The sequence below is a fragment of the Gekko japonicus genome, unplaced genomic scaffold (assembly GCF_001447785.1).
Source record: "Gekko japonicus isolate JY-2015 unplaced genomic scaffold, Gekko_japonicus_V1.1 scaffold535, whole genome shotgun sequence".
Taxonomy (NCBI): domain Eukaryota; kingdom Metazoa; phylum Chordata; class Lepidosauria; order Squamata; family Gekkonidae; genus Gekko; species Gekko japonicus.
The window spans coordinates 145,842-156,662 of record NW_015163621.1 but is presented as its reverse complement, the minus strand read 5'-3'; the positions used below and the strand labels follow the sequence as shown (position 1 = coordinate 156,662).

General features: G+C 43.5%; 1 protein-coding gene across 1 annotated transcript in view; it reads left to right on the top strand.

Annotated features, from left to right (window-relative positions):
* LOC107107196 (ribosomal protein S6 kinase alpha-6) overlaps positions 1-10,821 on the top strand; it is a 53,734-nt gene that overhangs the window by 25,332 nt on the left and 17,581 nt on the right. Inside the window, exons 8-10 of the mRNA XM_015407454.1 lie at positions 7,341-7,483; positions 8,191-8,261; positions 8,701-8,789. Coding sequence (XP_015262940.1) covers positions 7,341-7,483; positions 8,191-8,261; positions 8,701-8,789 — 303 coding nt within the window. The remainder of the gene's footprint in view (positions 1-7,340; positions 7,484-8,190; positions 8,262-8,700; positions 8,790-10,821) is intronic.

Genomic DNA, 10,821 nt, shown 5'->3' with positions numbered 1-10,821 from the left:
CCCCCCCCCCCGGGTCCAGTAGACCGGAACCGAAAAAATACCAGGGTTGTTTTGCACACCCCTATGGCCATCTAGCTGAAATGATAGCTTACGCTGGAATGAATGAATCAAGTGAATAAAAATAAAACTGACAGGTGACTCAGTTCTCTCTAATTGGCGTCCATTGTTCAAGTTGCTAATAACATTGGTCTTCTAGGTATTTGTTTATCTTTAAAATGTGTGGGCCACTTTGCTTGTCTGTTGCTCATCACAGAACAGCAGTAAACAGCCATATAATTAAGAGGCAGAAATCCAGTAGTGAAAACCAGCAGCCATAAAACTTTGCAAAATAAAAAATGTGAAAAGTGTGGTGTTGTGGTTAAATTGTTGGACTCAAATCTGGAAGACCTATGACCTCAACTGCGCCATGGGTGACCCAGTCAGTCAGTCAGCTGCAGGGTTGTTGTAAAGAAAAAATGGAGGTGAGGAGAGCAATGTAAGTTGCTTTGGGTCCCCATTGGGATAAAAGATGGGATATCAATGAAGTAAATAAGTAAAATTTTAAAAGCCCCACAGTTTTACATTTGATAATATACACAGCTTTTCAAATAGAGAGTGCTTAGTGAAGGTATAGCATTTCACAATCCATTACATAAAGGTTAATCTAGGTTACAAAAGGAGATTTCCCATGTGTGTTGAAACTTGGAGGACTTCCTTGAGCTCTTAAACATTTTGGACATTGTCCAAAATAAACCTTCTTTGCCTGTGTCAAGGTATGACCCATCAGTGATGATTAAACATAATTTTTCTTTCAAAAACAGTAACCGGGGGAATTAAGGCTGAAATGCCTGTCCTTTCCTTTGTAAAGGCGAGGCTTTATAGGATGATAACACTTTTAGTGCATACTAAAACACACAATGCTAAAATGTTATTCATGTAAACATCTCCGAAAGCGCCACTTTTTGAATAGGGCTCTATGTGTGTATGTGTGATTCGTCATTTATCATGCCATCTTATCCACTGAAGTGCGGTGTCAAATGTTAGTTTTTTTACATCAGATTTTCTGTTGCTGATGTAGTCAGATATACTGTGACCATGTTTGCTTGCTCCATAGCGAGAGGAATCGGCAGTACCAGGGCTTTTTTTTGTAGAAAAAGGCCAGCAGGAACTCATTAGCATATTAGGCCACACCCCTGACAGTGCAGCTCATTAGTATATTAGGCCGCACCCCATGCATTCCCTTGGCAGCTGTGGGAAGCCCGAGCAAGCCAGCCCTTGAAGGGAAGGGAAGGCAGTTTCCCTTGGCTGCGGGGCACCTGGGCAAGCTGGCCCTTGGAGGAGTGGGGAGGCTCGGGGAGGCATTTAAATGCCTCCCCGATCCTTCCAGGCCCCCCCGGCCCCCCTCCTCAGAGTAGCCAGGGGGTCACTCTCCAGGCCTTCCCTCTGTAGCCACACATGCGCAGAGGTTTTGGCTGTGGGCGTGGCCAACTCTGAAGCCAGCCGGAACTCCGTTCCTGTGTGTTCCTGCCCAAAAATAGCTCTGAGCAGTACACTACAGTTTGGGCCTTGGTTTACCAGCCGTTACTTCTGTACTTCTTCTATTGATTTTAGTGGAGCTTGTGTGGGAGCCTTGCATAAGTACTTTGAAGAAACACATTTTTTCTTTGGAGATCTGAAATGAGCAAAACCTTCACTCTGAGTTTTAAAAGGTCCCCCCACCCCGGGTGGAGAACAGGCAGGAAGGGGGGAAGTCAATTCAATTGCTTTCTGGACTTATCTCAGCCCACCTTCATACAAATGCTAATAGGTGTAGACAATGAGATGGTCAAACTCCCCCCTCCCCCCCAAAGCAGGGAACAGAGATTTGGAGGAATTAAATAACAGAGAGACTTCAGGAAGGAAATTCTGGTGACTTCAGGAAAAGCTTTTCTGACTTGGCCTGACCTGATCAGTGGGTGAAGAAAAGAGAAGTGATAAAACTCAGGGGAGCAAGGAGGAGGTTCTCTTTTTGGTGCTGAGTCCATCAGAGCAGACAATTCTTAACTGAGTTTGCAGGAGGCAGCCATTATCCATGTGCTATCCTGGATTGCTGGAGAAAGCTTCAAGGTAAATGGCAGCTCTGTAGGGATCTGTAGCTTCCTAAGCTAAGGTGCCTGTCCTATATTTTAACATCTGATAGGGCATGTATAGAGAGAGGGACAAAGAAATTGTGTTTTACCAATTTCTTTTGAATCCCTTGCTCAATCTAGTGCTGTGCTAAATGTATGCTTGTGAACATTTTCTTTTTAATAAATACTTTATAACTTTTGATACTAGTAGTGGTTCTCTGTACCTCATAGACCTCCACCATCTTAGACACACTATATTTTAAAAGGAGCACCAGGGGGAAGGCAGGCAGTTGGCAAGTGGCTATTCCTCCAGGGGTGCACAATGCAGTAAACTGTCCCCATGGTGATGAGGCACTGGGCAGTGGGAGATACAAAGGCAAGGCTTCGGATCATGGAAGGGAAGCTGGGAGACCTGACCCTCCCAGTGGGCAATCCCTTACAAAGGTCAGGTGGTTAGTGGTGGGTTACCCAAGAGAAAAAGAAAAGACTCTCCAACTGTTGGGAAAACCTTGGAGGGTGGGGTGGAATGGGGCCTGTAGGCCGGAGCAGGCCCATTCTGCCACAAGCACCATGGAATAATATGGTGGATAATACTATTCAGTGATATCTAGATCATATCACACTTTAAATGTAATGGCAAATCTTGGTTTGGCATTGTAGAGGAGGAGCCATGGCTCAGTGGTAGAACTATCTGCTTTGCAGGCAAAAGATCCCAGGTTCAATCCCCAGCATTTCCAGTTAAAAGGATCAGGTAGTAGGTAGTTAGGGAGAACTTCTGTTGGCCAGAGTAGACCATACTGACCCTGGTCAGGTGTGAGGCAGCATCATCTATATATATAAAAGAAAGTCCCCTCACCGTAAAATCAACGCCCAGACCAAACAGCTGGAGCTAGAGACACCAGATTCAGGGAGGGTGCTCCTACCGTGGCGTAGGTGCTTGCTAAGAAGGGATTTTTAGAAATTTGACCCCTAAGTGGGTCAAAAGGGGGGAAATGTGCTCCCCCCTTGATTCCTATGCGGCTGCCAGGAAGCTGCCTCTCTGCACCCCCCACTCTCTGATTGGTCAGCTGCAGAGATCAGTGTTCTGAGGTAAAAAAACTACACAGTGCTAATGATAGTTAGGCCCCAGGGCCCGCGCCAAAGTGCTGGGGCTGTGGGGAGACGTGGAGAGCCCCGCAGCCGGGTCTCCTGGGCCCACGCCGAAGCACTGGGGCCAGGGAGAGGTTCAGGAGTTGACTTAACAGACGGCTGCTTCTTAAATGTTGCCTGCTCCAGAGTGAGCTCAACAAGCAGCCTGGTGATCGTAGCACTTGAGGGCAGAACCACCAGTGTGGTCTACAGAGAGGTCCTTCAGTAGAGGGGAAAAAAGTATGTATGTCTCGCTTCATTTTTTACGCTACAATCTTCTCCATTAGAATTCCTACAACAAGTGTTACATTTCAGACTTCATATCATATTATAACCAGGGGTCTTTTGGGGCCGGAGCATGCCGGAGCGCTGCTCCGGCAGCCCAAGAACCCACACAAATGGCAGTGGCGGCACGCCCCGACTCCAGCTCCCCGCGCCGAAGCGCAGGGTCCAGGGGGAGGCACAGAGAGCCCTGCAGCCGCGCTAAAGTGCTGGGGCTGTGGGGAGGCGTGGAGAGCCCCGCAGCTGGGTCTCCTGGGCCGACACTGAAGCGCTGGGGCCGGTGGGAGGCATGGAGAGCCCCGTCGCCGGCTTCCCCCAGCCCACGCCAAAGCGCAGGGGCCAGGAAAGGCGCAGAGAGCCCCGCAGTCGGGTGTCCCACGCCGAAGCGCTGGGTGCGGGGGGAGGTGCGGAGAGCCCCACAGCTGGGTCCCCCGGGCCCGTGCAGAAGTGCTGCGGCTTGGGGGTGGCCTGGAGTGCCCCGCTGCCGGCACCGAAGTGGTAAGTAAGGGATCCGCGGGGGTGGGGGTGGGAGAGCCTCCCTTCCTCCATCTCTTTGCCATCTTTTCCTCCTTTTCTTTTTTTCTTCTTTTGTTTCCCTTCCTTCCTTCCTTCCTCTCTTTTTCTCCTTTCCTTCTCTCTTTTTCCTCTTTCCATCCTTCTTCCCTTCTCTCTCTCTCTTTCTTTCTTTTCCACCTTCTTCTCTTCTCTTTTTCCTCCTTTCCCTCTTTCCTTCCTTCTTCCCTTCTCTCTCTTTCTTTCCCTCTTTCCTTCTCTCTTTTTATCCCTCCTTCCTTCTTTCCTTCCTTATTTCCTTCTCTTTCTTTCCCTCTTTCCTTCCTTTTCCCTCCTTCTTCTTTTTTCCTCCTTTCCCTCTTTCCATCCTTCTTTCCTTCTCTCTCTTTCTTTCCATCCTTCTTTCCTTCACTTTCTTTACCTCTCTCCTTCTCTCTTTTTATCCCCTCTTTCCTTCCTTCTTTCCTTCCTTCTTTCCTTCCTTCTCTTTCTTTACCTCTTTCCTTCCTTCTTTCCTTCTCTCTACTCTCTCTCTTTCCTTCCCTCTTTCCTCCTTCTGTGGCCCAACTCTAGTGAGAAGAGGTTTAAACTTTAAACCCCGTCTCTCTTCGCTACCCCCCTGCGTGCCAGGTGGGGAAGGGAAGGGGAGGCTTTTGAAGATGCCTCTCCCCTTGCTTCCCCTTCTGACATCACTTCCGGTGATGTCAGGGGGTGTGGCATATGCTAATAGCCCTGTAGCTTATTAGCATACCATATGCTAATGAGCTCCTGCAGCTCTTTTTCTACGAAAAGACCCCTGATTATAGCTGAATTTACAGAATTTAAATACTGTAGTGAAGCATGAGTATCAGGCTAGTGTGTTCATATGTGAGCCTTTGGTTTTCTCCACTCCAGTTCACTTTCCACATTTTGGTTCTTGGCAAACTGTCTTTTGCTCTTCTTCTAGAACCAGGCACACTGTGGTTTGATTGTAATTTCTAGTTCCGGTTTATGCACACAGTGTTTGGCAATGAATTCATTTTGCGATTTGTGTATTTTGCTGATTTGTTCAGGTGTTAAGGAACCTCCCAGATGTAGCTTCCCAATGTTAGTTGCACACCTATAGTGAAGGGGCGCAGGTATCCTGCTGAGCATGCTCAGCTTTTAGGGCAGCATTGCTGGCAAGGTGTGTGCATCTGCCATGGAAAACAATGTCAAGATGTGAACTGTGTAGGTACAGAGTAGCACATAGCTGAAAGAAACTTCTAGCATAGTTCTGTTGAATTAGTCTAGCCTGACCATTGAAATTAGTTGACCTAGGCTGGAGTTACCTGTGTAGGATTTGCTTCATGTGTTGAGCTTGTATTTGTATATCTCACTTGTTGTTTCAGAGGCTGATGAGTGGGTGCATTCACCCACTTTTCAAGCTCCATTTAGTGGGTTTCTTTTTCTCCAATCACTCTGATGAAATCTCTGTGGAATTGTTTTGGTTTCCATGTGAACACAGATCTCATATCTCGCGTCCTGTTGATGCGGTGGCCAAGACACCAGTTATAGCTCCCACAACTCTTGTGGATTTTTCCACAGTGAGTTTCTTTCTACCATTCTTTCAGTTTGGAGCAGAAGTAATCAGTAACAATAATCAATTGTAATAATAATAATACACTATTGATTACTGTTCTGATTACTGTTTGACGACTGGGAATATCCCACAAGCAGAACTGCCCCATACTCTTCTACTCTTGCATGCAACCCCCCTTTCATTTTTAGAGCTAGCTGTGGCAGAGAGTTATAGCAGCACTAGCATTTTCTTATCTGTGGTTAATGCCGAACTGCAGTGTGCAATCCTATGCCTACCCATAGATGAGCTATACTGTGGAGCTAACTGTGGCTAACAAAGATACCAATGGAGATATTAATGAAGGGAAAGGAATGCCGATGGGAGGAGAGAAGAAGGTATGCGCAGGCCTGCTGGCAAAGAGATTGGGCAGCAGTGGGCATGCTAGAGGAGAGACAGCTCTGTCTTGGGAGAGGGTCTGTGGCTCAGCGGTAGAGCCTGTGCTTGGCATGCAGAAGGTCCCAGGTTCAATCCCCGGCAACTTCAGTTAAATGACCAGGCTGTAGGTGATGTGAAAGATCTTCTCCTGAGACCCTGGAGAGCCACTGCCAGTCTGACTGAGTAGACAAGACTGACTGTGATGGACTGATGGTCTGATTCAGTATAAGGCAGTGTCACATGTTCATATATCCCTGTGAATCCATCACGGCACATTTAGGAAGTTTAAAAATAAAATCGAAGACACAACTTGGCTTAAATTGAAGTTCCTTACTGAACTAGGAAGATTTTAATTAAGCATCACTCCACATAGTATCAGACAGTGTACTTTGTTGTGTCCCTGCAGTGTCTGGACACTGATGAAAGGTAATTAAAGCTTTGATCGAAGCGCATATACATGCATTTGGGCAGAGCCTTGTGCTGAACCTATGCTTCCTTTGAAATGTATTTCGCAGTGGCTCCAACAATCAGCTTTATATAGTTCAACAGCAGCAGCTTTGTCTCTTGGTCACTGTAACCTGCTGCAGGTATGCCTCAGGGCTTTGTTGGGATCATGCCCTTTTTTCCTCAGGGAAAGATCTCGGATTTTGACTCATGAGTCACAAACAACTTATGCTACCGATAACCATACAACAATTTCAATTTATTGCAAGGGTTTGACAAGAGATCCCATATCTATATCTATATATATCTATATATATAGCCTTAGGAGGATGCTACTTCTGATTACTGACTTGTAGCTTTACCTTCCATCTGTTGCAGTCTGTCTCCAGTGTATAAATAAAATACTAGGTTACATTTGAAGTAACATTTGAAGTTGCTTTATGTGCCTAAAGTAAGTTCATTCAGGAAAAAAATGGATTGTGTAAAATAGTATAGGGGCAAGGAGGAATTTATAAATAATACAGGGGTCCTTAAAAAGCCATTGTATACTTTTTGATTTGCATATTGCTCCATAAACATATCTGTTGTTAACTTATTGGCTGAAAGGTGGATATTACATAATCCCTGATACATTAAATCTGTGTTGTACAAGAAATGACACAAGAAAGCAATATTGTTTTGCCTTGTATTGTTCACATATGTTTCAGTAATGTTTGGGAGCTGTTCAGATATATATATATATATATATTTAATTCTGAAGTTCACGGGCTATTTGTAATGAGTCCACATCTCCTCTCCTACAGTCATGGGATAGTAAAGATACTCTTGCATATGTAGTTGACATTTTAATATTCTGTAGTTACTGTTCCATCAAGTTTCTTTACTTGTATGTCTTTATAATACTGTTTTAGACTTTGGCCTCAGCAAAGAATCTGTCGATCAAGAAAAGAAGGCCTATTCTTTTTGTGGTACTGTGGAGTACATGGCACCTGAAGTTGTAAACAGGCGAGGCCATAACCAGAGTGCTGATTGGTGGTCATTTGGGGTTCTTATGGTACTGTAAATTTCAATACCTAACTTTACATAATGTTCAGATGTACTTCTTGGTGTTGCTTAGGGAATTTTAACTCAATGTGCGAGCTTTGACAGTTGTTTGTTATGTTGCTGAGGTTGTATTCTGAATAAAACTTTTCGGTTTTTAATGGGGTTGTATTTCCTAGATTGGACTAAAAAAAAATCCCCTCATTTCATAAACTAGTTGAAAATTCTGTAATCTTTAGAACAGTATTAGACACAGAAAACCATACGAGGCTGGATCCTGCAGATCCATTCCATTGCCAGTAATACTTCCAATACAAGTGTCCTTCCCTTGACTCTGGAGTCTTTTTCATCAGGGTATCTCCTTGTGCCAGAGGAAAGCACAACTAATAGTGGAAATGGCATGTGGGATCCAACTCAACAAGTTCCAGTACAGTATGGTGGTTGAAAGAAGAATATTATATGCCTTTATATGTTTATGGTGGTAATCTATAACACAGACTCCCAAACAGTTTGAAACTTCCACATTTTTCTCATCTGAAATACTATTTTAGCAGATTCCCACTGAACTTACTTTTATATTTTAACCAGCAGCACACAGGCTTACCAAAACTCTTTAATATAAACACCTTTTACTGGCTATTTAGAAATCTCATTATTATTTTTTAATGTTAAGTGATTAGTCTTCATACTTCTTAACTATTTGGGTTTTATTTTTTCTAGTTTGAAATGCTTACTGGTACACTGCCATTTCAAGGCAAAGATCGAAATGAAACTATGAATATGATACTCAAGTAAGTATATACTAAGTTTCTTGCAAAGTGATGTACTGGGGGGGTCTTGTCAAGTGTGGTGTGAGCCTTCAGTGCTTAGTTCTGAGAAAGGAGGGCGCTTGCATCTTTGTGATACGGGCTCTTAATTGTCACAGGGAATGGAGACAAAATCTTGCAAGTGACCCTGTCAAAAGAATAGCCAGCTAATGAAAGTACTGTGGGGTGTAATATTTCTAGTGAGTTGGATTGACTGGAATGGATTAAACAGGAAAATGTTATGTTGTATAAATTGTAATATGGAAATTAAATAATCCCTCTGGGATTATTTGGATTGAACTGCATACATTCTTGTCCCATTTAAAAGTATACTGCATAATTTGCAAACTGCTTGCTCTGAATTAATCTCAGCTGATTTGATTGCTGAGTGCATTTTGACAGAATACTGATTTTTCCCCCCTAGAGCAAAACTTGGAATGCCACAGTTTCTAAGCCCTGAAGCGCAAAGTCTTCTGAGAATGTTGTTTAAAAGAAATCCTTCCAATAGGTTAGGTAAGTATCACTATACTTTACAGAAACTAATGCACTGCCATCTTTTGTAGTCTTCAGAGAACACATATTTTTACAGAGCAAAACTGTAAAGGTAGGATGGCTAAAGATGCTCTTGAACCAGGCACCTCTATGACTTTTATAAGTGATTTTACATAGAGCCATCTTTTTGCTTCATTAAGAGTTGTGGCATAGGACATAATTCTATATTGCCTTATTTAGTTTCACAGCAATCTTGTGTGGGGTCACAGTTAATCCAATTGGACAGTTAAGAAAGTGAGGCAGACAGAACTTTCCCAAAGCTGCCTAAGCAGAGATCTGAGCAAGGTCCAAGTCTGATACTGCTTCCATTGGATTACATTGACTGTAGGTCTAAAGGACCTTAATTCCATTTAATGTGATCTTGCACTATCCGTTAAGTAATTCAGTGTTGTCCTAAATACCTTAGCTGCCACAGAAGAGTCGGTATCAAAGAGGAAAGAAAGTTTCGTATAGGACATAAAAAATGAAAATAGTGTTTACAACCTAACCCATCATGCTGCTGTAGCACCTTGCCTCTTCTGGGTTCTAAAACTGCTGTGCTAATCTGTTGGTGGTCTTGCCTAGTGACATGATCCATTATATGCTGGAGTTGTGCTTAGGGGTGTGCATTTGGATCTACCCAAGCCGAAAACATCAATATTTTTCGAGTATATTTCAGCATCCCAGATGTATCTGGGTTTACTTGGGAAAACAAAACAAAAATCTCCCCAAAAATCCTGGATATATTTGGGAATTACTGGGTAGATTCAAAAACTGAAGAGAGGCAATAGCAGATTGTTCCCGCCTCGCAGCTGTTTGTCAGGTTTCTACTGTAGTAGTTGTGCTTGCAGTAATAAAGAAGAGCCAAGGAAGAATTGTTTGGGCTACATTAGGAAGAATGCATCACTTCTGGTGACAACCTTTTATGGGCACCTTGAAGCCAAAGGGGCTAGGGAAGCCCTGTGCCAGCCCTTGAGTAAGGTCTTGGGGAGAGGGTGGTTATTGGGATACCATGGCAGCGGAGGCAACACAAGCTACTGCCTGCTACCCTTGTTAAGAGGATGCCGAGTCTTTATGCTGCAAGGCAGGATATAGATTCACCTGTGTTTAACTGAGTACAGCAAATAAACTGGTTATTCTGGAATTGCAGCCTACTGAACTTCCGTTCAAGCAACTGAAGACAAGTTGTGTTCAACTTGTGATGAATCAGTCTGTTTCATCATAACTGGCCACCATTCAATAATGTAGCTCATGCAGTTCATGTGACTGCTTTAGTTGATAAGAGTTTCAGGAAATCCTTTCATATCTCTACATTTCTGATCTATCATACAAAGTAATGAAATAGCATGCAATGCAAAAGTAGGGCAACATATGGAAAGATAAATGGTGCTAGCCTGCCTTTGAGGATGACCACTTTGATTTGTAGTGGTGAGGGAGAGAGGAAAGGGTCTGTGCTCACAGCATCCTTTTCCCTTTGTTTCATTTTAGTTCACCTTGTAAAACAGGCCTGGTCCATATGAGGGTAATTTGAGATTTTTATTTCATTGGATTCAAATGTGCCGCTCTGTATGTGGAAGGCATCTTCCATTCACAGAAGTATGGTTTAGTTGCAGCTTTGCCTGAGAAAAAGGAAATTAAATCCAAAGACGTGCAAGCTCTTCCACAGAGGAAACTTTTGAGCAAGTGGAAGCTTGAAAGTGACTGTGGGATATTGTATAACACTGCATGAATTCTTGCACAACTATGCACAGGACAGCATTAGCTGTTCTTTCTGCTCCCTCTTTGTTGGATCCAACCCGTTGTCATTTTAAATGCTTTAGGTAGAGTTGAGAGCATGAGTCTGAGGGATATAGAACAGATCTGTTGGCTGTACAAATACTGATCATATATTTTCCTCCCGGCTTTGATACTATATTGTGCAATATTCCCCATATGAGTGAATTTTGTGAATTTTATGCTGAAGTTAGAGAAACCATCTTTGATTCTGATTTCATTTTAATATTTCTTTACATTC